The 27,776-nt window shown below is 35.6% G+C and overlaps 1 protein-coding gene across 1 annotated transcript; it reads right to left on the reverse strand.

Moving 5' to 3' along the window:
- Positions 1-1,449: 1,449 nt before the first annotated feature.
- Positions 1,450-26,381, reverse strand: LOC123530005 (pleckstrin-like). The gene is made up of 9 exons (XM_053521999.1): positions 26,278-26,381; positions 17,991-18,146; positions 17,520-17,645; positions 16,640-16,692; positions 15,060-15,324; positions 14,337-14,486; positions 13,577-13,672; positions 13,066-13,147; positions 1,450-11,945 (listed from the first exon to the last, which is right to left on the reverse strand). The coding sequence occupies exons 1-9, from the start codon at positions 26,323-26,325 to the stop codon at positions 11,764-11,766; spliced, it is 1,158 nt and encodes a 385-aa protein (XP_053377974.1). The 5' UTR covers positions 26,326-26,381; the 3' UTR covers positions 1,450-11,763.
- Positions 26,382-27,776: the final 1,395 nt, after the last annotated feature.

Here is a 27,776-nt window from a genome sequence, read left to right on the forward strand (position 1 = left end):
GGACTCATGTCTATACAGACGGATCAGCCACATGCGCCGTCAAAGATGGAGGAGCAGGAGTTTTCATTCAGTACCCATCTGGCAAGAGAGAAACACTACATGCAGCCACAGGAAAACACTGCAGCAACTATAAGGCAGAGACTGAAGCACTCATGAAGGTCGTCTCAATGGTTGAAGACTCGGCAGAAGAAAGCTCCTCAGTCGTCTTTTTCACAGATGCACTGTCTGTCATGGAAGCTCTGATCAACAATAAAGCTCCGCAGCTAGCCAGGAGAATGCAGAGCCTGAGTATGACCTGCAAAGTAGCACTTCAGTGGATTCCATCCCATTGTGGACTTGCAGGCAGTGAAGAGGCAGACAAACTGGCTAAGCTAGGAGCTCAGTCAGAACAACCAACAGTACCTGTGAGTTACAAGGAGAAAGTCACCATCATCAAGGCACTAACGAGGCCAAGGATGGAGGAAGATGATTTTCATCTCCTTGATCGGTCTGAACAAGTGATGATGGTCAGGCTCCGCTCTGGGCACAACAAGCCCAATGCTCACATGTACAAGAAATACAGACTGACATCATCGCCAACTTGTCCATGTGGTGAAGAAGATCAGACTGCGGAGCATATACTTCAGAGATGCAAAAGGCACGACCAGGAGCGAGCTGCGACTTGGCCAATAGATACCTCAATCCACCAGAAGCTGTATGGAGGCATTGAGGATCTTAGACAAACCACAAGTTTCATCGAGGCTACTGGTCTGAAAGTGTAGATGCGAACGACAAGAAGGAAGAAGAGAAACCATTAGCGAACAGCATGGATCCTGACCAGACTGCGCGGATGCGCAGGCTGGTCTGGATCTATGCTGGTCGCAAAGCCACTCTGTCGGTTTTTTCATGGCATGGCTCATTGTATGTTCTGAAAAGTGCAGTACGCTCTCATTTCTTTTCTGCTTCTACTTGAACTATGAACTATTTTCAAGTACATACAGTGTGTTCCCGGCATAATGCCTGTCATACTACTGTATTTCTATATCGACTATAAACATATTAGCCCGTTTGTTCAAAGAATTCGATTTAGTATTGGCAATGCTACTAGGTTGAATTTTTAATGGCAAGCTTTTAAAAATAAATATACATGTATCTTACTTACCGCCCTCTCATAATCATCAAGCCTCACGTAAGAATTGGTGTTGGTAAGAGAAAGAAATCATATTTTTAAGGGTCAGGTATCCAAAAGGCCAGGGTCACTGTGTTCTAATTTCTAATAAGGTTGGTTAAAGTTTTATGGTTAAGCTTCACAATTTTACTTTTTCTTCTTATTTGTTCAGACTGGATGATTCTCAAGGCAGATATGTCTATATAACGACACTGGACTGAAATATTGTATTACAAATTTGTATTCTAAACTATGCATCATATATTTGTATTCTGAACTAAAGCATAACACTTGAAAACTGCTAAAAATGCTTAAAACTTCTTTATTGAATCCTTTTCAAAACAAATAAAATGCATTAATATATGATTGCATCATCGAAGCAACTCATTATTGAACACAGTAAAGAGTAGATATATGTATGCAAGATTGTTTTGCACTTCAAAATTAGACCATCCTTAATCAATATTTTTCTTTAAATAGAAAGGCCAAAACATTCTATATAGCATTATATTTATTAAACTGAAGAGTATTCAATTCATTTTTTCTTATTTTGCAATTGCTAGGTCTAGCTTATCATTACAGTAAAAAAAAGTCTCAATGTTTAATGGAAGTATAGATCAAAGTAAAAGCTGAGTGACAAAACATCATAAGCAGCTTAAGTGCTTCCTATGAACCTATGATTAAGCAAGATGAGTCTTCTAAATATCAATTTAGGATGGTCTATAATACAAATGACTACAAAGTAACAACAATTTCAACATCAAAGTATAGAACATGCACAAAGCCAAAAAACAACAATTAGAGTAATCCCCTAACAGATTCAAAAACAGATTGTCAAAAGTTAAGTAACCTGTACTTTTTTTCAAAAATTGGCAATAAAAATCAATCTCATGATCAAACTTACATCAAACTAGAGACTGCATTTAGTAAAAGCACACATGACTCTCCATACTGCTTCATCTATATGGAAAGATAAAGAATGCCCTTTGCTGGAGAAGAATGGTAAATGGGTAAATGTATACTGAACAGGAAGTAGGGTGAAGGCAGTGGGCAATGATGGCCCTAGATTTTTCATCTTTGTTTCAAAGCTAAACTGAATAATTTTGGTAAAGGATCACCTATTTAAAGGAACATTTCTGTTAATTTTTTTTTCAGAATCAGACCAGCAGTTTCTGAGCAGATTTTAGGGTTTCCATAATTATAGCCATATGAAGAAAGTTAGTCCTGCTCCTGCTACTAAACCAAACAGATAAGTAAAACTGACCTTTAAGGGAAATTAACTTCACCATTGCTAGTCTAACAACATAACTCTCTAATAAGCTAAAACTGACCTTTAAGGGGTTATTACTTCAGTAAAATGCATTTAAACCTAAAAATACCAACAAAATGTAAAAGAAGCCATGGCTCTGAGTATCCCTACAAAGTTTATATTTATTTCAAAGGAAGAGTCCAAACAAAATTTTGTGACAGACAGATATACAACATTCATATATCTCCCTACAAATAGGGAGAAATAATTATATCTGCATTCCAGTTTAATGCTTTTCATTAATTAATTGAAGAACAATTAAAAAACATATAAACTACAGTAAATTGTCATTTGTTTGTGGGGGACAAAATTGTGTTACTCATGCAGCCGCAAGCAAGCAAAGCTTCCATTCACTTTTAACCCCATGAAATACCTCTCCTAGATTACCTCAAAAAAACTTTTGGCCATATTTATATTAAATTATTTCACTGTAGCTGAAACAATACAAGCTTTTTATAACTAATTCATATAATTTATCATCAAAAATTTACTTACAGTGATGACAGTATAACTAAAGATTGTCTTTCAAATGAGAAAGCAGGCGCATAGCGTGACATAAGCACGGTTTTCAGTATTACTTTCTATAGTATATATTTTTACTCCAAATGACACCAAATTGCAGAAAATCGTATGCTGAAAATGAAAAAAAATCCAAATGAGTATGTTACCTAACACACTAGCTTCTATGGGTTTCAGTACCATTTCAAGCTAAGATTTTCAGTTTGTGTATATAAATACATATGTGAAATATTTCATCAGTATTTTCAGAAAAAAATGCAATATTACTTGTTGCAACACAATGCTTTAACAAAATGGATTAAATGTACATGACCAACCCCTTTTCTGGATTTTAAAGCAAGGTATATTGCCTTGCTTTGATAAGACTAGAAAAATCTGCCCTACAATAAGAGTAGTTTTTACAATGTTTTTCAACCCTGCTGTTGTATAACAGCAGTGTGTTAATCTAACCAGTGTTCCTGGATCCCAGTACTGACTTTCCTCAAGTAATTTACAGCTTTCACCCCTGTATAAGAGAAGATTAACTGTATCATTTCTTGTCAAAATGTCACAGAGGACTTTGGGTTACCCAGGGATCAAACTTGCAACCTCTTTATTCATTGTCTAGTGTTCTACCTACTGAGCAAATCATGAGGGACTAACATGCAAGTCAGAATTCAGTCTGAATGTCTTCCTGTCAAGTAGACAAGAAGTCTGGAATGATGAAACTGGAGATTAAAAGCATAGGCCAAAGGTTATAAAACTCGAGTCTGAAGACCAGTACTTGGATGACACTTTCCACTGGCTCATTTTAAAACAAGGAGAGTTGACTTGAGTTTTGCCACTGATCTCTAAACTAAGTTGTATAACCATGTGCCCACATAGAATCATAAATGCAGACTACAAAATGAAACAAGTGATGGTATTATGCAACTATTGCTTGTTACCATGTAACAGGTGAGCACTAAATTTGTACAAGTAACAAAAAATACTACAACAAAATGATTACATAGTTATAAAAGCACCTGAAAAACCTGTAACAAATGGCACCAATAAAAATCAAACTAAATAACAAGAGGACCATGATGGTCCTGAATCGCTCACCTCTTCCCATATGACCCAGTTTTGAGTATGACGTCGTTTTTTCTATTATTTGATATAGTGACCTAGTTTTTGAGCTCATGTGACCCAGTTTTGAACTTGACCTAGATATTATCAAGATAAAAATTCTGACCAATTTTCATGAAGATCCATTGAAAAATATGGTCTCTAAGGTTTTTCTATTATTTGACCTATTGACCTAGTTTTCGAAGGTACGTGACCCTGTTTTGAACTTTACCTAGATATCATCAAGGTGAACATTCTCACTAATTTTCATGAAGATCTCATGAAAAATATGGCCTCTAGAAAGGTCACAAGGTTTTTCTATTTTTATACCTACTGGCCTAGTTTTTGACCGCACATGACCCAGTTTCGAAACTGACCTAGATATCATCAAGGTGAACATTCAGATCAATTTTCATGAAGATCCATTGAAAAATATGGCCTCTAAAGAGGTCAAAAGATTTTTCTAATATTTGACCTACTGACCTAGTTTTTGACGGCACGTGACTGAGTTTCGAACTTGACCTAGATATCATCAAGGTGAACGTTCTGACCAATTTTCATGAAGATCTTGTGAAATATATGGCCTCTAGAGAGGTCACAAGGTTTTTCTATTTTTAGACCTACTGACCTAGTTTCTGACTGGACGTGACCCAGTTTCGAACTTGACCTAGATATCATCAAGATGAACATTCTGACCAACTTTCATAAAGATCCCATGAAAAATGTGACCTCTAGAGTGGTCACAAGGTTTTTCTATTTTTAGACCTACTGACCTAGTTTTTGATAGCACGTGACCCAGTTTCGAACTTGACCTAGATATTATCAAGATGAACATTCAGACCAATTTTCATACAGATCCAATGAAAAATATGGCCTTTAGAGAGGTCACAAGGTTTTTCTAATATTTGACCTACTGACCTAGTTTTTGACGGCACGTGACCGAGTTTCGAACTTGACCTAGATATCATCAAGGTGAATGTTCTGACCAATTTTCATGAAGATCTTGTGAAATATATGGCCTCTAGAGAGGTCACAAGGTTTTTCTATTTTTAGACCTACTGACCTAGTTTTTGACTGGACGTGACCCAGTTTCGAACTTGACCTAGATATCATCAAGATGAACATTCTGACCAACTTTCATAAAGATCCCATGAAAAATGTGACCTCTAGAGTGGTCACAAGGTTTTTCTATTTTTAGATCTACTGACCTAGTTTTTGACCGCATGTGACCCAGTTTCGAACTTAACCTAGATATCATCAAGATGAACATTCTGATTAACTTTCATGAAGATCCCATGAAAAATGTGACCTCTAGAGTGGTCACAAGGTTTTTGTATTTTTAGACCTACTGACCTAGTTTTTGACCGCACGTGACCCAGTTTCGAACTTGACCTAGATATCATCAAGATGAACATTCTGACCAATTTTCATAAAGATCCCATGAAAAATGTGACCTCTAGAGTGGTCACAAGCAAAAGTTTATGGACGCACGGACTGACGGACGGACGGACGACGGACACCGCGCGATCACAAAAGCTCACCTTGTCACTTTGTGACAGGCGAGCTAAAAATAAATCTGAAAATAACACAGCAAATATTGCTGCAAATATACTGCATCTTCAACAGGAATGCCTGGTTATATGGAAGGACCTTACATGCTACATAGTGGGAGGGGGGATTAAATACATCTATATACTACAAACATCAAATTTATTAGATACATTTGCATTATAAAATCTGCAAAGAGCAAAATGCAACTAAAGCTTGCCTGCATGTTTTACATTTTGTGAAACACAGCAATGATAAACAATAAATATGGATGTTCAACTGACTGAACAGTGATTGCATATTGGTCTACATTATCTTATAATACTGAACAGTGATTGCATATGCTCTACATTATCTTGTAAGACTGAACATTGATTGCATTTTGTTCTATATTATCTTAAAAGACTGAACAGTGACTGCATTTTGTTCTATATTATCTTAAAAGACTGAACAATGATTGTATTTTGTTCTATATTATCTTACAGACTGAACAGTGATTGCATATGCTCGACATTATCTTACAGACTGAACAGTAATTGCATATGCTCTATATTATCTTGTAAGACTGAATAGTGATTGCATTTTGTTCTATATTATCTTACAGACTGAACAGTGATTGCATTTTGTTCTATATTATCTTAAAAGACTGAACAGTGATTGCATTTTGTTCTATATTATCTTAAAGACTGAACAATGATTGCATATTGCTCTTTATTATCAGTGATTGCATACTGCTCTATATTATAAGACTGAACAGTGATTGCATATTGCTTTACATTATCTTACAGACTGAACAGTGATTGCATATTGCTCTACATTATCTTACAGACTGAACAGTGATTGCACATTGCTCTATATTACCTTACAGACTGAACAGTGATTGCTTATTGCTCTACATTATCTTATAAGACTGAACAGTGATTGTATATTGCTCTACATTATCTTATAAGTATAAGACTGAACAGTGATTACATATTGCTCTACATTATCTTATATATATTATACTGTATCTCAGAGTTGTTCTGTACTTCTCTAGCATAAAAAGCATTTATGTTCACTGGCTACATACAAATTACAACAAAAACATAACCAATAATATGTACAGAGATCAACCATAACTTTATTGCACTACCAGTTTTCAAAACTATTGATCAACTTTGTTCCTACAGAATAGTGATACTGTGATATTATTATGCAACTAAATCACCATTTTAACCTTCAGCCTGCTGGTGGCAAGCGATATTGCCTTTGCGGCCAGTGCAGGCTGATCATGGTCTGCACTGTTCGCTATTCAGTAAGTAAATTTTCAGTAAATACCCATTTGATTAAATAGATGGCATTGCCTAAATTGAATGATGGACCAGTCCATGTTAGAAATTTAGCAGGTTAAAGATTAATCACTTTTTGGACTATAATAATTCCTAAATAAATGAAGATGATTGATTCTCTCCAAACGCCACTCCCATGTAGAGAGGTAAAATCTTGGGGCCATGACACTTGACCTCAAAAATTTGACACTGACCACGAAACTAGTAACATGTAACATGGGTCTGTTGTGTATCTTGTCTTATTATAAAAGTGAACATTTCTGTGTTGTTGTTTTTTTTGAGAACGGATTAAACAGTTTCTGAGATAATCCTTTTGGAAGGAAATACCAACAGGCTACCCAACAAACAAACTGATGTATATGACTCAAATAAAGCCCCTTATACTTTGTATCTAGGGGTGAAATATGTTGGATGGAGTGAAGGGAGACAATAGATAGAGATTCAAAATTTTGCTATTTACATTCTAAACCATATTATACAACATCAATGTTTGAAAAGTATCAATGACACCACTTCTCATTAAAGAAGTAAACAAGAGGACCATGATGGTCCTGAATCGCTCACCTGTCCCCACATGACCCAGTTTTGAACTGAGTATGACGTCGTTTTTTTCTATTATTTCACATAGTGACCTAGTATTTGAGCTCATGTGACCCAGTTTTGAAATTGACCTAGATATTGAGATAAAAATTCTGACCAAGTTTCATGAAGATCCATTGAAAAATATGGCCTCTAGAGAGGTCACAAGGTTTTTCTATTATCTGACCTAATGACCTAGTTTTTAAAGGCATGTGACCCAGTTTCGAACTTGACCTAGATATCATCAAGGTGAACATTCTGACCAATTTTCATGAAGATCTCATGAAAAGTATGGCCTCTAGAGAGGTCACAAGGTTTTTCTATTTTTAGACCTAATGACCTAGTTTTTGACCACACGTCATCCACTTTCCAACATGACCTAGATATCATCAAGGTGAACATTCTGACTAATTTTCATGAAGATCCATTCAAAAATAAGGCCTCTAGAGAGGTCACAAGGTTTTTCTATTTTTAGACCTAATGACCTAGTTTTGGACCGCACATGACCCAGTTTCGAACATGGCCTAGATATCATCAAGATGAACATTCTGACTAATTTTCATGAATATCCATTTAAAAATATGGCCTCTAGGAAGGTCACAAGGTTTTTCAATTTTTAGACCTACTGACCTAGTTTTTGACCGCACGTGACCCACTTTCGAACATGGCCTAGATATCATCAAGATGAACATTCTGACCAATTTTCATGAAGATCCGTTGAAAAATATGGCCTCTAGGGAGGTTATTAGGTTTTTCTATTTTTAGACCTACTGACCTAGTTTTTGACCGCACGTGACCCACTTTCGAACACGGCCTAGATATCATCAAGATGATCATCCTGACTAATTTTCATGAAGATAAATGAAAAATATGGCCTCTAGGGAGGTCACAAAGTTTTTCTATTTTAAGACCTAATGACCTAGTTTTGGACCGCACATGACTCAGTTTCGAACTCAGCTTAGATATCATCAAGATGAACATTCTGACCAATTTTCATGAAGATCCATTGAAAAATATGGCCTCTAGAGAGGTCACAAGGTTTTTCTATTTTTAGACCTACTGACCTAGTTTTGGACAGCACGTGACCCAGTTTCGAACTTGACCTAGATATCATCAAGATGAACATTAAGACCAACTTTCATACAGATCCAATGAAAAATATGGCCTCTAGAGAGGTCACAAGGTTTTTCTATTATTTGACCTACTGACCTAGTTTTTGAGGGCACGTGACCCAGTTTCAAACTTGACCTAGATATCATCAAGATGAACATCCTGACCAACTTTCATAAAGATCCCATGAAAAATGTGACCTCTAGAGTGGTCACAAGCAAAAGTTTACGCACAGACGCACGCACGGACAGACGACGGACGCTGCGCGATCACAAAAGCTCACACTGTCACTGTGTGACATGTGAGCTAAAAAACACTCTCAAACACATTCAACTTTCAGAGGAAGTTCTGGTTTCAAGTTTTGAAACTTTTCAAAAACAATTTACTAGCAAACTTTTTAGAACAAAACGTGTGTTGTTTTTGTAGTAAATACTGATTTGGATTTCATCCAACTTAACATCTCATTATCAATGTCCTAAAAACAAACAGCAACCAAAATGTTAACAAAAACAAACTTTTTACAAAAAAATTATATTTCACCAGTAAAGTATAACATACTTTACAGCTAAAACCAGTATTTCTTATACAAAATTTCTGCATTATTAACACAAACAAAAGCCTTTACAGACTACATACATGTACTGTCTAAATCTCACCTAAGCACTTTGTTTTTACTTTATTTCAAATACAATTACATATCAAAGCTTTCTCTACATTTTTGAAATTAACTGACACAAAACATTTTAGGTATAAAATGAATCTAAAATATTGCATAGTGAAAGTCCCTGTTGTAGTAACATACTGTACAGGCAGTACGACACAACAATAACAACATGTATTACACTTCACACACAGCATGTATAGTCAAATCTGTGTTAAACTTCTACACACTGCATGTATAGTGAAATGTGTTACACTCCTACACACAGCATGTACAGTCAAGTATGTGTTACACTTCTACACACAGAATGTATTGTCAAATCTATGTTACACTCTCAACACAGCATGTATAGTCAAATCTGTGTTACACTTCTACACACAGCAAATCTGTTACACTTCTACATACTGCATGTATAGTCAAAATGTGTGTTACACTTCTACACACAGAATGTATTGTCAAATCTGTGTTACACTCTCAACACAGCATGTGTAGTCAAATCTGTGTTACACTTCTACACACAGCAAATCTGTGTTACACTTCTACATACTGCATGTATCTGTGTTACACTCCTACACACAGCATGTACAGTCAAATCTGTGTTACACTCCTACACACAGCATGTACAGTCAAATCTGTGTTACACTTACACATACAGCACACACATTTTGTTAAACTTCTCCACACCCAATATACACCCAACTCAGTGTTAGATTTCTACACACAGCATACATAGTCAAACCTGTGTTAAAAACTAACAGTGAACATGTCTCTGGACATCAGCTGGTTCATACAAACAAATACCATACAAACAAATACCATACAAATAAATACCATTATTTGGCTCCCCTGTGTCATCTTAGCCAGGGCTGACTGTATTAAACGAGCCATGTACTAACAATGGTATAATACATTTCCTCATTATAATAGAATAACCAACAAAAATCAATTATCAACACAAGTGTACAAATGACTAGACATTCAAGGGAAAGATCAATTACTTCATGAATCAAATGTAATTAACAATCACACTATGAATAAATCTTCTGAAAATATCAAAGATAAATTGTGAACACACTGTCCATACGGTTCCAAGCTTGATATGCACTAAATTTTTTTATGTCAAAACAATCAACTGGATTACCAAAATCTTGTGAAATGATCAGTTTCTAGTTCTATCCACAGCAAGTTTGAGACATACACTTTTACATACCTTATTTATTTATTTATTCAGGTTTTACAGTGCACCAACAAAGTGTAATTTATATGGCGCCAAACAGGACTACAAATTTTGGTTTCACATCTCATTTACATCGAAATAAAAACATGAGGTACCTGGCAGTGAAAAGTCATCAATGCTAAAGTCATATCTAATGGGCAAACTGTTATAAGATCTATTTCACTGGTAAAAAAATGTAACTTCATTTGCACCCTAAATACTAAATCTATTTACACATATACTGTTAAAAACAGAGCAAACAATTCAACAAGTCTCTTGATTATGAGCAATAACTGTGTGGTTTATTTTATATACACCCTTTGTAAAGTTTTTTTTCCTGGTTATACCAATATGAAATCCATAAAAAAAATTTGAGATTCCTTCAAGCCTCACCACAATATAATCAACCTTACATGTCTGCCAGTGTATGACAGGGTTTTTCCAGCCTAATGACAGCAGGGAATGAGAAACAAAGCTGTTAGCCAGATTTCTTCTTCATGCATCCTGAGGGTTGGGAAAACACCTGTCTGACACAGGCAAATATTTATGGTCATTTTTCTTGCCTATCATTGCAAAATCTCAAAAGATATGTATATCAAAAAGTTGTGCACACATGCACTTAGTAGCAAGTATTTTCCCTACGGAAAAAAATAAGGTGATCTATCAAGACAAGAACCTTGTCTCTCCCTATTAGGCAGACAAGAATGTATAACCTACCTATATACTATACAGTCGTCCCTTATTAAAAATGAATACTATAATGGTTATAACATAACCAAGCAACAGCATCTAATAAAGGCAAGAGCTGTTTCTACAACAGCTAACAATATCTAAATCAAACAAGGGCCATAACTTTCATTATTGCTTTTCACAAATCAAGTTCTATTATGGCAATGATATCAGCTTGCATTAAAAAAACATTTTAATAATTTTTTTTCAAAGTCCAAAAATGGCCCTAATTTTATCTTGCCCAAAATATAACTTACAGGGTAATCAATCCAATACATGTAATGGTTAATGACAAGTTGCCTTGCACAAAAATCTTTAACCAAGGTTTGATGCCGAAGCCAACCACTGGTATAGTAACACAACTCTTAGTATTCTTCGATATTTTACTTAATACTAAAATGAGACAAGATCTATTCTACCTGATTTTCAATATCCCTCAAAGTACATTAAAAATTACTACTATTAAGCAATAGTTACAAGAACATATTCTAATTATTTTCTTTTAATCAAGCAAACAGGTTTTCAGCATCTCTACTCAGTAGTTTTGGATTTCGCAGCAGACGACCCAGCTAGACACAGCGTCTGTAGCAGTGATATATACTCAAACCATTCTTCATCATCCTTCGTCTGGAATGTGCGGCACTTTCCACCTTTTGTTCGAACATAGAAACGTAACTTCCCAGACGGTTGTTGCATTTTGTCATCTCCTTTAACTATTTAAAAGAATTACAGAAAACATTTGTTTATTAAAACAGCTTTAACCGGTGCAAAACAACGCAAAAGAACTACCTGTCAACTATGATAAGGCAGTGCCATTCAGACTAACTAAATTAAATCCATACTAATGGAAACAGACCACATGTCTACAACAGTAACTCTATCTACAAATTGTTCTAAAATGACAGATTTGAACTCCTTTTTTTGTGAACTTGACCTACTGACCAAAATCATGTGCTTGCTGTGACACTGACCTTTGACCTACATACCTGGTTCATGCACTCTGCACATCCACTCATTGCAATCTACCTATGTCAATACTTTAATTGTTATAAAGTTATGCTCTGGACATAAAATATGATGGTCGAATTTGACATTTGAGTTCCACCTGTGACCATGACCTTTTACCTAATGTCCTAGTTCTTTTACCTAATGTCCTAGTTCATGCGCTCAGCACTTGTCTTATCATCGCCTTCCTATTGGCCAAGTTTAAAGTCAATGCCTTGATTATTTACTAAGTTATGGTATGGACACAAAATATGAGGGTCAAAGACATTTTAGCTCCATTTGTGACCATGATCTTTGACCTACCAAAATGTGCTCTCCACATCATCTCATCGCTATCTACTCACATGCCAAGTTTAAAGTCTATACCTTGAATGGTTATCGAGTTATGTTCATGACATGAAATTATGACGTGCAGACAGACAGGCGCATGCACCCTCTCATAATATTATGTCCCTTTTTCCAGAACAGGCGTATAGCAAGTACATTATGAACACGAAGTACAGTATACATGACTGTGTTGCAGCAGAAAATGATAACAAACTTTGTACAGATATATTCAGTACTAAATCTGGAGTATAAATTTAAAACTATAATCCAATAAATCAATTTTCACTTTTAAGTTGTATCTACAGTTCAGCTCTTGAACTGCATTTCTTTAATTATGGTAACAACAAATACCTTAAGCCTAGAGAAAATATGTAATCATTTTTGTAAAACAACAACCGCCAAAACCCCAGAAACATGGCTTTGGCTGATCTTCAGCCATTATGTAACTTGATGTTATGGTAAGTCTGTCTTAAATAGTGCAGAAAAAATATAAAATCCTACCAGTTGTACTTCTGCTGGAGTCTGTAAGGTAACAGATCTGTAGATCAATACACTTCGACCTCTTTGGGTCAATCTTTTGATCCTGTTGAAAATAAAAACAGTGCAAAATGTAACTAACAACTCCAAATGACTCAAAAATTGGTCTGACTACATATTAATGTCCACAATGTTGAACATTTTAACAAAATCCTCATTTAATATCTAAACTCTACTCGGTTTTAATGTTTAGCATGGTAACTGTGACTTAATGATCCAAGTTTCTGATTCCTTGCGACTTGCCACTCTATTTCTGAAAAATAGTCTGTAAAGGCAAGCGAAGTTGGTATGTGACAACTTTCTTCTAAATGTAAAAAAATGCCATCTGACGTTACCTCTTTCGTCAACCCAAACCTGTGCCTCCACTTGCAAATGTAAGGTATCTTTGACAGAAAACAAAGTATCTAGAAATAAAGATAAAGGAAGGAAAAATGTAAAAAATATATTTCTAAGAAATTTTGTATGTCCTGCAAACCTTAAATGTACGTTGATAGGGGCATTCGTATTCCAAGAGTGGTGGATTGTCTCTAAGTAAAACTCTCACAAAACGCCAGCCTTTACGAAGGGATTTCTACAAAGAAAAGTTCAACATCAGCACTATTTTTCATGTGTAATACTAGAAATAAACATGAACATAATTGTTAACCCTTACCCTGCTAAATTTCTATAATGAACTTGTCCATATTTCAATTTGGAGAGTACCATTAACTGTTAAAGTTTAAAATGGGGTGCTTAGCAAAAAGATACTGACTGAATGGTGAACAGTGCAGATCTTGATCAGACTGCATGGATGTGCAGGCTGATCAAGATCTACACTGGTCACAAAGGCAGAATCAATCGTGTCTAGCATGATAACGATTAACAAGCAAGTCTGGTGTATTCAGAGTTGGTACACCTAGGGATTAGCTTGAAAGCTTTAGTAAAAGCCACCCAGCCCCCCAAAGCAAAGAATGATAACAAAATGTGGTATGTGCTAGTACAGGTATTATTTCACTTTGCACAATCTGTATGGTTGTTCAAACAAAGAACAATAGTGCAGAATGTTGATAAAATGAGTTGCTATGACTATAAATTCACAGACTATAAATTCTGTACTACAGATGGAAATCAATACTGCTTTGTAAGATGAATGCCTGAAAATTAAAAGTTAAGCATGCATGTTGGAATGAAGACTGTCATTAACGCATGTTTTATTTTTCAAAATTACAAATTCACTACAAACAACATAAAAATACCTTTTTGGAGAGGAAGCCAGCTTTGATGACTTTTCCTTTCTTTACTTTCTCCACTATTCTGGTATCATCATCGTCATCATCTGAAAGACTAGAGTCACTATCTGAGCTATCAAAGTAACTGTTACGTTGAGCACCAAGATTCAAGGATGTCTGAAAACAAGAAATATTGGTAAAACCCATGGATGCTCCCTGAAAAACGATTATTGTATGTTAAAAGAACAAAAGTGGATTTTAACTGACTTGGCACAAATAGTTTACAATTGTTGTATAATCAAAGGGCAAAATCATTCCACCAGAACATGAAGATAATATGCACACCTCCTCTTGAGCATGTAGCATCAAATGAATTTTCATTGAATTCCAGCCTGTGGATGCTGAGAAATACTCCCTGACTAGGATGGCACTATAATTTACTGTTGAGTAATCAAAGGGAAATTACTCATTTAAAATCATGAAGATACTATGCGCATCTCCTCTTAGGAGTGAAGCTTTCTAGTAAGTTTCAATGAATTCCAGCCAGTGGTTGCTGAGGAATACTAAGGACAAGAAATGGTACTATAGTAGAGCACGAGGTGAGGAGGGGGTTTATCTAATGCAAAATACATAGAATCAATTCTCTGTACATCCTCTTTACTACAGCTTAGAGGAAAATAATTATACTTTGATTCAAGTAACAGTATTATGAAAACAATTACATTCTTTGTTAAAAATGTAAAAACTTACAAATCTATAGAGCTTTTCATCATCTTTAAAGAACTGCGATGCCCCAGCAGTTCCATCAGAAATATCCACTTCCTGTAAGTGACCAAGCTTTAACAAGGTTTGTGCCAGTGCTACACCATCATTACGTTTGCGGACGATGTTCCAGCGTAACAGCCACTGTATGATATCACTTCCTTTGAAACAGTTCTTGTGTACAATACCATTACGTACATGACTTTTCATTTCCACACCAGCATCAGGGTCTTGCAAAGCCCCAAGCACCTCACTGTATAATGTATAAAATATATCAAAATACAACAGACAATTGTCTCTAACATATCTAACAGACAATTCTCTCCAACATATCCAACATATATAACAGACAATTGTCTCTAACACATCTAACAGACAATTGTCTCCAACATATCCAACATATCTATCAGACAATTGTCTCTAACATATCTAACAGACAATTCTCTCCAACATATCCAACATACAATTGTCTCTAACATATCTAACAGACAATTGTTTCTAACATATCTAACAGACAATGGTCTCTAACATATCTAACAGACAAATGTCTCTAACATATCTAACAGACAATGGTATCTAACATATCTAACAGACAACTGTCTCTAACATATCTAACAGACAACTGTCTCTAACATATCTAACAGACAATTGTCTCTAACATATCTAACAGACAACTGTCTCTAACATATCTAACAGACAATTGTCTCTAACATATCTAACAGACAACTGTCTCTAACATATCTAACAGACAATTGTCTCTAACATATCTAACAGACAACTGTCTCTAACATATCTAACATACAATTGTCTCTAACATATCTAACAGACAACTGTCTCTAACATATCTAATAGACAATGGTCTCTAACATATCTAACAGACAATGGTCTCTAACATATCTAACAGACAACTGTCTCTAACATATCTAACAGACAATGGTCTCTAACATATCTAACAGACAATGGTCTCTAACATATCTAACAGACAACTGTCTCTAACATATCTAACAGACAGATGTAGCTACACTCATCCAGAGTATGCATTTTCAAGCCATATATTTGCATCATGCCTTTGCCTCCTGATAAAACATTCACTGTTTAATCCTTACCCTGCTTAATTTCTATAATGAACTTGTCCATTTTTCAATTTGGACAGTACCATCAACTGTTAAAAGGGGTGCTTACCAAAAAGATACTGACTGCATGGCGAACAATGCAGATCATGATCAGACTGCAAGGATGTGCAGGCTGATCATGATCTAAACTGGTTGCAAAGGCAGAATAAATTGTGTCCAGCATGATAAGGGTTTTAACATTGGGAGAAGACAATTTAAATAATTGTAGCAAGGAGTACATATTCTTCCAGGACGCCAATGGAACAATATCCAACACATCTAATCCCAAACAACAACCTCAGCTCCATTTTTGAAACTGACCCCATGAAAGGTTGCAATCTACATGTTCTACAAGCACTGAAGCAGAAGTCATATATAGATATAAACGTTATAAATATCCGTGCTCATTTATGATGCTGAAGTGTAAGTCTTGTGTCTAAAATTTAAAAATCTTACGTGACATTTGCTTTGGCTCTGAAGTGTTGAAATTTCACTGGGCTGCTTGATACCTAAAACAGACAGAATATGTCTTATTTAAATAATATCTGTTCAAAATATTCTGGATGACACATCAAGTCAATTGCATTAGAATTTCAGGCAAATGGGCTACTAGTTAGCAGAAAGCACACTTATGAAAGAGCTGAGTTATATATTGCTACAAGCAAGATGTTTAAACAGTCCAACATTATGATCATAAGTATGATTTATTTATTTGCTTCTATCCTTATTCTAAACTTACGGCTTCTCAAGGTAACAGAATCAAGAAGTTAACACCATGTCTGACAGTAATTTCATTTGCACTTGAGGCAAAAAGCCATCACATTTGTATTTACATAATTTACCAAATGGACTTTTTAAACTTATCTTACCACTTTCTCTACTTTTGAATCAGTCCTCCAACAAAGTCTGATGCTACATATACTTAACATTAAGCCCGCTAAATTTCTAAAATGAACTGGTCCATCATTCAGTTTGAGCAGTACCATTTATTATTTGAAGGGGTGTTCACAGTGCATACCATGATCAGCCTGCACGGATGTAACTGCCCCTTACAGATCAGGTTAACCTTTACCCTGCTAAATTTCTGAAATGGACTGGTCTACCATTCAGTATGGGCAGTACCATTTATTATTTGAAGGGATGTTCACTGAGAATTTACAGACAAAATAGCGCACTTTGCAGACCATGATCAGCCTGCATGGATGTACAGGCTGATCTTGGTCTGCACTGGTCACATAGGCAAAATCACTTGCCACCAGCAGGCTACAGGCTAAATACCTTTTTATTGGTTAACATAAATTTTCATAACAATAATTCTGCATACCAGAAAACTAACCTGACTAGAAGATGTGATTGAGCGTATAACAGCACCGATGGCATGGGCCCATCTATCTCTATCCTGCAAACCTGCAGCCTGAAATAACAGCTCCCCACCATTTGGAGTTGTCACTTTAAATGCATGCTGAAATACGAATATGGTATAACTAGTTACCATATAATTGTATAACATCTGTTAATGATACATCGGGGAGCAAAAAAGGCACATACAATCTTTCCAATGTGATCAAATTCTTAGTTAATTACATGCAACCTATTCAGACAGACAACCACTGTACAACAGACATATGTGAGTCTTCCCAACTTCAGTCCCTCTAGATAGGTTCCACTGCATATATTTTCTAAACACATTAAAAACCTCAAATTCAATTTAATCATCCAAGAGCCTAAAACTTAAAAAAGATACTGACTTGTATTTTTAAGCAGGATTGGAAGGGAAAAGCTTATGAATTGCAATCTTTATAATTACCTCCACATTAACATCTGGCTCATCAAAACAAGGGCAGACAACTGATGCACCTTGCAAAGGTATTGTTTCAATCACAACTGATTTGTCTCTCTTTGGGTGACATCTCAATTCATCTTCATGAAGGGTAAACCAACGAATCTTCCAGCGCTTGATCAGCTGAAAGTAACACAGAAATTTATGGCACATATTTTATAATTCCCTTAAGGCCTAACTAAACTAATGGAACCAGCGTGGGAGCCATCTGGTCTAGTCGCGTAATGGCTGCCAGGTATTTGAACACTTATTTTTCACTTGGCATGGCAACAGAGGTCTAAATTGAAGCTAGTTTCTGTTTAAATTTCATTGTGGATGTATTTTTGACATTTTGTTGCAGGTTGTATTTGGTGAAGTGAAGCTCAATTTTAGTATGAGTAATACTTCTAGGTCACAGCAGTGTGATTTTGATGTCAGTTTACAGTAAGCAAATGTGACCAGAGAAATCTCTCTTAGAAGATACATGACCCCTACTTTTCTCTTCATTTTATATCAGTTTTATTATAACTCTTAAAATGAGGCAAGGATCTGTTCTCTGAAATGGGTCTAGCTATGTTTGGTAGCTCTTTAAAAAATGTCAGTTTTATATAGAATATATAGGGAAAACTATTTACCTTATTGTGACCTTAACACACCTATTTCTTTCAACATTGTAGGCATCAGAGCAACAGATAAGCTGCATATCTGTGTAAATACCCAATTAAATTTGCAAAATAGCATTAGAATTTTCTTTCAATGTGTATCAAAACTTGTATGTAGAATCAAAACACTCAATTCTCATCCCGTTGCATTTGTATCATCATGTATGTGTTGTTCCTCTTACCCTTAGTCTCGGACACTCACTAACTGCAATGCAGTCCAAAAATTTCCAAACTGATTGATTTGTTTCAATAATGCGCTTAAAATAAAGCATCCCTATGCACTATGATGTCATTATGAGGAGGAAAGAAGGCAAATTCATTAAAAGTTAAAGTTTAATCAAAAACAAACAAACAAAACAAAACCCGTCATTGTAGTTGGCTTCCGCTGGGAAACAGGATGTGAAAAGTACTTTGAATATTAAATTGACTGATTGATTGAATTTACTGCGATAAACAAGACAATAAAACAAATACAAATTCAATGTCAACATAATAAATGTGAACATTAAAGTGCAATTGTAGATTAATTGTAGATGACATAATTATTACAATCAATACCAAGGATAACACAGAAAGAGAGCATAAAGCTTTCTTATTTCCATTCTGGTCCTTTTAATTGAGCATATGACATTGGAAAGGCAAATTTAATCAATAAACAAGAGATCACAGAGTGATCTTGGCGCCCACCAATGTGCCATTTTGGAGTGTTCCAAATTTCAAGACTTACTGACTAGCTCAAGGTCAAATTTCATTTCCGTACACAACACTGTGCATGTGGTCCAAATTCGAAAGCTGTAGCTTGAGAAATGTGAAAGTAGGTCACTAGATCAATCTTAAGGTCAAAGTTTAATTTGGTACACAAAACTATGCAAGTGGTCCAAATTTGAAGGCTTAGCTTGAGAAATGTGTAAGTAGGTCACTAGGTCAAAATCAAGGGTCAAATTTCACTTCAGAACACAAATCTATGCATGGGTCCAAATCTGAAGCCTGTACCTTCAAAAATGTGAAAGTAGGTCACTAGGTCCATGTCAAGGTCAAAGTTTGTTTCGGTACACAATCCTATGCATGAGGTCTAAATTTGAAGCCTGTAGCTACAGAAATGTGAAAGTAGGTCACTAGGTCAATCTTAAGGTCAAAGTTCATTTCGGTACACAAAACTATGCATGTGGTCCGAATTTGAAGGCTGTAGCTTGAGAAATGTGAAAGTAGGTCACTAGGTCAAAATCTAGGTCAAATTTTATTTCAGAATACAGAACTATGCAGGTGGTCCAAATTTGAAGCTTGTACCTTCAAAAATGTGAAAGTAGGTCACTAGGTCAATGTAAAGGTCAAAGTTTGTTTCGTACATAAAACCATGTATGTGGTCCAAATTTGAAGGCTGTAGCTTGAGAAATGAGAAAGTAGGTCACTGGGTCAAAATCAAGGTCAAATTTCATTCGGAACACAAAACTATGCATGTGGTCCAAATTTGAAGACTGTACCTTCAAAAATGTGAAAGTAGGTCACTAGGTCAAAATCAATGTCAAATTTCATTTGAAAACACGGAACTATGCATATGGTCCAATTTGATACCTGTACCTTCAAAAATGTGAAAGTAGGTCACTAGGTTCAAATTCAAGGTCAAAGTTTTTTCATGTGCACAAAACTATGTATGTGGTCCAAATTTGATGGCTGTAGCTACAGAAATGTGAAAGTAGGTCACTAGGTCAAAATCAAGGTCAACTCTGTCAAGGTTCATCTTGCCACTCAAAAATATACATGTCCAAATTTGAATGTTGTAGTTATTGACAAGAAGATTTTAAAGCTTTTCCCTATATAAGTCTATATGAACCATGTGACCCCCGGGGCAGGGCCATATTTGACCCTAGGGGGATAATTCGAAAAAACTTGGTAGAGAACACTAGATGATGCTACTTACATGTATCAAAGCCTAGGCTTTGTGGTTTGGACAAGAAGATTTTCAAAGTTTTTCCCTATACAAGTCTATGTAAACCATATGACCCCCAGGGTGGGGCCATATTTGACCCTAGGGGTATAATTTGAATAATCTTAGTTGAAGACCACTAGATGATGTCACTTACAAATATCAAAGCCCTAGGCCTGTTAGTTTTGGACAAGAGGTTTTTCAAAGTGTTTTTCCTTACAAGTCTATAGAAACCATGTGACCCCAGGGCGGGCCATATTTGACCACAGAGAATATTTGAATCCTTGGTAGAGGACCACTAGATAATGCTTCATACCAATATCAAAGCCCTAGGCTCTGTGGTTTTGGACAAGAAGGTTTTCAAAGTTTTTCCCTATATAAATCTATGTAAATTATAGAAATAAACAAAGGGCCATAACTCACTCATAAATTGTTGAACCGTCTGATTTCAGGGGGCACAACTAGGGTCCAATACATCATTCTGACAAAGTTTGGTCAAAATCCCCCAGTAGTTCTGAGGAGATGCGTATAACGAGAAATTGTTATACGGACGGACGGACGGACTGACGGACGGACGGACGGAATGACGGACGGTCGGACCACGGACGCAGAGTGATTTTAATAGCCCCATCTGATGATGGTGGGCTAAAAAATCAAGTATTGCACATTAGTAGCCTGACAGAATTTTCTGGTAGCCCCCGGGCTCCAGACATAGGATTTCTGAAACCCTGAATAACGAGTAATGTATCCTGTTAGTGTTAGTTTGTAGTCTAGTCCAACTAATTTGATGCAATCCTAGGATATATTGAGATAATTTTTTCATTTGGGCAATATCCCCACTCACATGAAACACTCAAAAGACCAAAATAATTGAAGCAATTACTGATGACATTTTCATCGCTGCCAGCGCTTTACATGCAACAGGTTTAAATGCCAATTATTTCACGAATTGGCCACAAATTCAAATAAAACTTACATGTATCGAAAGGGGATTCAATTCCTCATTGATTTATGTAAAAAAATATCAAATAATATTCAAAATTACGAATTTTTTGGTGATTTAAAGCTATGTATGTACTCATTATTGTACTGTATACGATTAATGTTTACTGTGTACAGTACGCCAATATATGCAAGCAATAAAACCAATAACTACACGACCGTGTACTCAGGGATCATCCTACAAGGCGATTTGAGCGATATCGTCGCTTTAAAGTCGGCCACTTTGCCTAATTATCGCCTCCGGGCGAAATCCAAATCGCTGAGTTTTTCAGCGAGTTATGATCTGTTTACTTAAAGTTGTAAAACTTGATGCATATTCTAGATTAAATTATTGATAAATCCATTGTCAACCCCGCCTACTCGCCTGTCAAACTTCAGCCAATCGTAGCGTTAATATCCCACAGTGTCGATCAATAATATTGTAAGCCGCCGCCATTTTGAAAATTTTCAATTGGCGTGTAAAAAACCGATAAACTTAACGAAAGCATGATCTTATGCAACAATTGTATATTATTCTTTCATTTTATTAAAGATTACTTCAAAAATTATTTCAATTACCATGATTACGGTCAATTTCTTTAAATGAATTGCTCGGGTACTGTGGATAAAAAAATTATTTCGCGGACGTCAGAACTGCTGTACAAAATATTGTAAAAAGATTGCCATTATCTACAAGTTTGATATTATTTTCGAAAATAATAATAAATAAATAAATTAAATGCATAAATCTGAACAAGTTGATGCAAAAATCGGGCATTATGAAAGCACGAGAAGCGAAACATGAATGAAAATTTTCACGGTGTTTTGATCGTGCACCTGTTAAATTTACGAGTTTCGGACATGTAAATTTCGGATAAAAATTTAAAGGGGACTTTTTCATAGCTAAGTTTATACTTTATTTAGAAATTCATGGAAATGATAATGCAAGAATCAATTTCCTTAAATAATTACTGTTTATAAGTTACAGCTAGACCCACAGAAAGTGGATATATATAGGCAGGAAACTGAATGCTATGCCGATTCTTCTCCTTAAATTCCTCCACAGGCACTTGGTTGCACTGATAGTATTTTTCTTATATTGGCCTGTACCAACTGTTTGTTGGTTTTAATACGTGCACCAGTGCTCCCTGTATTCAAAAACATTATTTACTGTAAGTGAATCCCGTTTATTAAAAAAGTTAAAATTTTAGGTTAGGTATTATTACAGATAAGGCAGACCTGACACGGCAACGGAAGTGTTATTCTTGTGTATGACGGGTAATGAAAAGGTTTTGAACCACTAAATTATTTCCGGCTTTTGAGCGTTGATCATGAATGTTGTCTTTTTAAAACTATGTAATAAAAATAAATTGGTTACACAAGGTCAAAAACAAGCTCACAACATTAAATTATAGAAAAAGAACTTATTCACAATGCACATGTCAGATATTTAATTTATAAAAATTGAAAATGTATTTCTGTATGAAACGTAGGTATATACTTCATAAGTGGCTGCAGGCAGGTATTAAATCTCTCTCTCTCTCTCTCTCTCTCCCTCTCTCTCTCTCTCTCTCTCATAATGTCAAGTCATCTCTCAAATGATAGAGACATGGGATACACGTCGACTTGCTCTAGTTATGTTGAAAAAGAGTTCTAAAAGACTGATGGGTCCGACATCAGCTAAAATGAAAAGGCTAAAGGAATGTTAGCATGGTAAGTGTGATTAAAAAAGAACAAGCATTAAAAGATAAAAAAAAACCATAGCACTCTGGTCTAGTACATGTACTTTATGGTTGCTACAACCACTTTGAAAGCTTCAAGGTCAGGGTGGTCAAGATTATTCCACAGTACATCTGAAACTTTGTGGTCAGGTTATTCTACAAGGTCAAGGTTTTTCCATAGTATTACTTGGGTGCAAGATGGTATATGCATATTCTAGCTGTGGACGGACAAGTATTTGTATGCTTATGTTTTGACGTTTACGTTTGTTGTTGCGATGATTGTGAAATTAAGCGTTTATTAGCATTTAACATGTTTAAAGATATTTAAGTGATATTTTACATCTGTCACACTATTTTGCACTGACAATTAACTATAAAATATAGCCATGGAGTAAATATTTGGTTTTGATGAGAGCTTTGATTTTTGTGACATGTAGTGCCTAATTTAGAAGGATTAAACTCCATGTCCCACTTATTTTCCCATTGTTCTAGCTTGTTAAGATTTTCCTGGAGGATTTTGTTGCCATCCACAGAATTGATATCATAATAAGGTATTTGTATACTATATTATCGTCGGCAAATAGTCGGATTTGAGACTTGATTGAAAATGGGAGATCGCTAATATAAAATAGAAAATACTGAGGTCTAAGGATGGAACCTTGTGGCAACCCAGATGCCACTGGTACTTCTTTGGAATTTTGCCCTCAAAAACTACAAATTGACTTTCTATCAAGTAGAAATGCATAATACCACTTGATGACTTGTGGACAGACACCATGATCTTAACAATAGTCTTACTGAAGTCGAGTACAATTAAGTCAGTTTGTTTACGACTGGAAATGCTGTTAATCAGCTCACCTATTAACTCAATTAGTTGAGTTTTACAATATCTCCTTCAGAAACGCCATGTTGGAGATCATAAAGAATGTTACGTTTAGAAAGGTGGACAGAGACATCGGAGGCATAGATGTGTTCTAATGTTTTACACAGTGAATGATATATTAAACAGACAATTTGCCAAGTCATGCGGGTCCCCCTTCTTGAATAGAGGGCAAACAAAATCTTATCTCCATTTTATGGGAACAGTGCCTTAGGAGATAGACTATGGAAGATTACCAGTAGAACATCAACAATTTCATCATTAAGTTCCTGGAGGACAACTGGACAAAAATGGTCTGGTCCTGCAGCTTTGTCTGGTTTTAGGTTAGCTAGCAATTTGAGAACATCCATTTTATCGATGGACATTTCAGATATTATGGGGGCAATGTTCAGAAGGCTATAGAATTTTAAGTTTTTGAAGTCAGTTTTGTCTAAGATAAAGTGGTGATTTGTTTAAATACGGATTGATAATTTTAAGTTTGAAAATGAAATAGATTATTATAGTGTTTGTGGTCTTAAACCAGTGAAATGTCAAAAAGGTTTTTCCATAACCCTACATAGTGCTGGTAAGTAAAAATTTACACAGACTATCATCATAACTGAGGAGTTACATTTACATGCTCTTCACCATTGTGGATTATAAGCCCTCCTTTGGTGTAGAAATCTTTCGCTTAAAGAATTTATCCTGGTACATGGAAGGTTGGTGGTTCTACCCAGGTGTCTAATGAAGTTATACCTGCAGGCACACCTTATGTATTCCTCCAGCAACATCAGATGTTTGAAAAATACCATGTCAAGAGACAAGAAAAAATAACTGTACAGCAATAGACCAAATCAGTTATTACCATTCATAATTTTATCATGTCCAAAACATTGCTCAATGATACTTATTTCCACTTTGGTGATTATTACATTTCACCCGGACTTTATCCTACACCCCTTTGTAAAATCTCAAACTTTAAACTAAAATAAAGGTATTAAATCCTTATAATATTTAAACAAAACTTCAAAGTTTTGTTGTTTGTAGCATCATCTGAAGCATGTGCAGTGAAAAATCTTAATTTGATATCTAAAATAGTGTGATATTTATTTCTAGTCACTTTATTTTCATTGTAAATATACTTCGTTATACCAAAGTGGAAACTGGCAGGTACTCGAAAATGCAGGTCTCTGATTGGTCAGTTAGAACCCCTAACGTACGGTGATGTCATGTTAAAATTATTAATTTCTGGAGGTCCATCATGAATTCTGTGAAAAATTGTAATGATAATTCTTGTACAATCTTTGTCGACGTGTCTTGTGTTATGGTTCTGGCTCTGAAGGCAAAAAGCGACATGTACTCCAGTTCGTTTTACAGTCTGTTCCATTGATCTGTTTTAGTAATACAGAGTTAATATGTAATATTAACGCATAAAATAAGTTAGGTAGTCCTAGTTACCACGCTACGATAAATTAGTGGCTTACTACCGTTTCCAAAACCGGTCGACCGTAGTTCCGTTGCCGATAATGGCGGAGTGCTATACCTTCACTTTATATCTATCCTGAGACCAAATTTTTAAGATTCTTTAAAAAGCCAATTCTTGACATACCATCAGTGCAACCAAGTGCCTGTGAATTCCTCAACTTCTCCCTAAATTCTGTGGAGGGAGAATCACTTCTCCCTAAAATTTTGACCTAGGATGATCCCTGGTACTGCGATTTATCTTCCATTATTTTGGTCCTTCAAAGTTTTGAAGTTTAGACTGCCAGTCACAAATATAAAACAATCTGAACGAGTGAACATCGAATTATTTTGACTATGGTTTGTAGTCAAGCTATAAATGTAGTATTTCTATATTCCTCTTTAAACCTAACACATCCGAAATAGATGGAAATGGGTCTTCTTGCAGCACTGGGAGGTCTGTGTATAGATGCACTTTTAAAACAACCATATATGGGAAAAGACGGGGCTCTGGGCGTTAGAGTACGAAAAACGTCAGAACGAATAAAATGCGGAAATGACAAAAAATATATTCAATTACATACTTTGTTACCTCTTTGAAAAGTCACAATGGAAAATAGACTTGAAAAATACTTGTATGCAATACATGTCACTAAAATTAACCCACCCATTTCAGCAGAAATCCTGATTTCAGGATGTTATTTTCTTTGTCCATTCGTACCCAATAAACTTTTGGGTCAGCGGTGTGTAAGTTAAATACATCATTTATGATAATTGCAGTACAGGGCATGTCCAAAGTTTTCTGCTATACAGATAAAAAAACATATTTTTACTTCATCCATGTTTGTCTTTGCTTTTTTGCTTTGTATCTTAATTCATTTGCCATTAACATGTGACAAATCTAGGACACATGCAATGATTTGATAAACTAGGAAAGCTTGAGCAATGAGATAATTTCTATCTTTCTTCCCAGAAAAGGGTCAGTGTTGATAAATTGTAACGATTTTTTCTGCTTTGCTAAATATCCAGATTAATGGCAAATTTATATTTCCAAAGACAGTCCTTCATTGTAATTTCTTGTCGCCATTGGCGCTTTCCCTCTACATTAAAAGTAGTCGTAGCTTCTATTCTGTCTAAACAGCTGACCGGTTGTTTGACATGCTACCTCGCTCCCTGAGTACTCAGAAGATCCTACAGTAGGTTTGTCCCAATCCATGACTCTAGTTACCTCCCATGACGGTCCGTCCACAGAGTCACAAGCAACGACTATTAAAAATTTGAATAATCGAGGTACTTCAGTCTTTCAGACATGATTGCTAACATAATGACGATTTTCATTATGTGATCCTGTTTTATTGAATCTTACTGAAAGGAACTATTTTCAAATGCAACTCAGTAATTATAAGTAAAATTGTTTGAGATTATTCTTTTCACAAGATATTCAGTTTTCTAAAATTTAAATATTGAGATTTAAGCATATAGGTTCATAGTGGGTACTGTAGTATTGTAGATTATTGTAGATATTTTATAGTTGTAGTGTAATGAAATGTCAGGAGACATTTTCTCCTAGCAGGGGAGAATGTCACGGGTCGTAATTTTTATAGACTGTTTCATCTTTAATAGTAACGTGCGCCGTGCATTAAGTCTTTTCCAGAGCGGGAAAATAATACTTAACCCTCGCGCATGCGCCAAATTTCCGATAGTGTCCGTCAGGTTTTTATTATGTTGTAACGTCTGCTATTTAATTGAATCGGGGCTTCTCGGTAATGTACGAAATATCACGGATATTAACGGAAGGTCCCGAGGCAATTCATCCGTGTGTTTGTCCGTGCAGTTTTGTGAACACTTGTCATGTTTGTCCAATCGTCTTGTTTGTCTTACATGTCTGAATGAGAGATAGAATGAGAGAAAGATATACATTGGTCTGTTCTTTTTATTCTCTTTGCACTTTACACCGCCAAAATCCTTCGGCCCTCAGTGCAGTCTTTCTTCTCTTACGAGTAAGATGGGAAAACATTAAACAAGAATTCAAATCATTTTGAATTTATTTAACAATCCTCAGTTAATTCACCAGACGCTGTGGTAAGAAATATTTAGATCTATTGTTCATTAATATTGTATTTTGTATTTCTTGACCCGACGCGTTAAATAATGTTTGTGAATTTT

The sequence above is a fragment of the Mercenaria mercenaria genome, chromosome 13 (assembly GCF_021730395.1).
Source record: "Mercenaria mercenaria strain notata chromosome 13, MADL_Memer_1, whole genome shotgun sequence".
NCBI classification, from domain to species: Eukaryota; Metazoa; Mollusca; class Bivalvia; order Venerida; family Veneridae; genus Mercenaria; species Mercenaria mercenaria.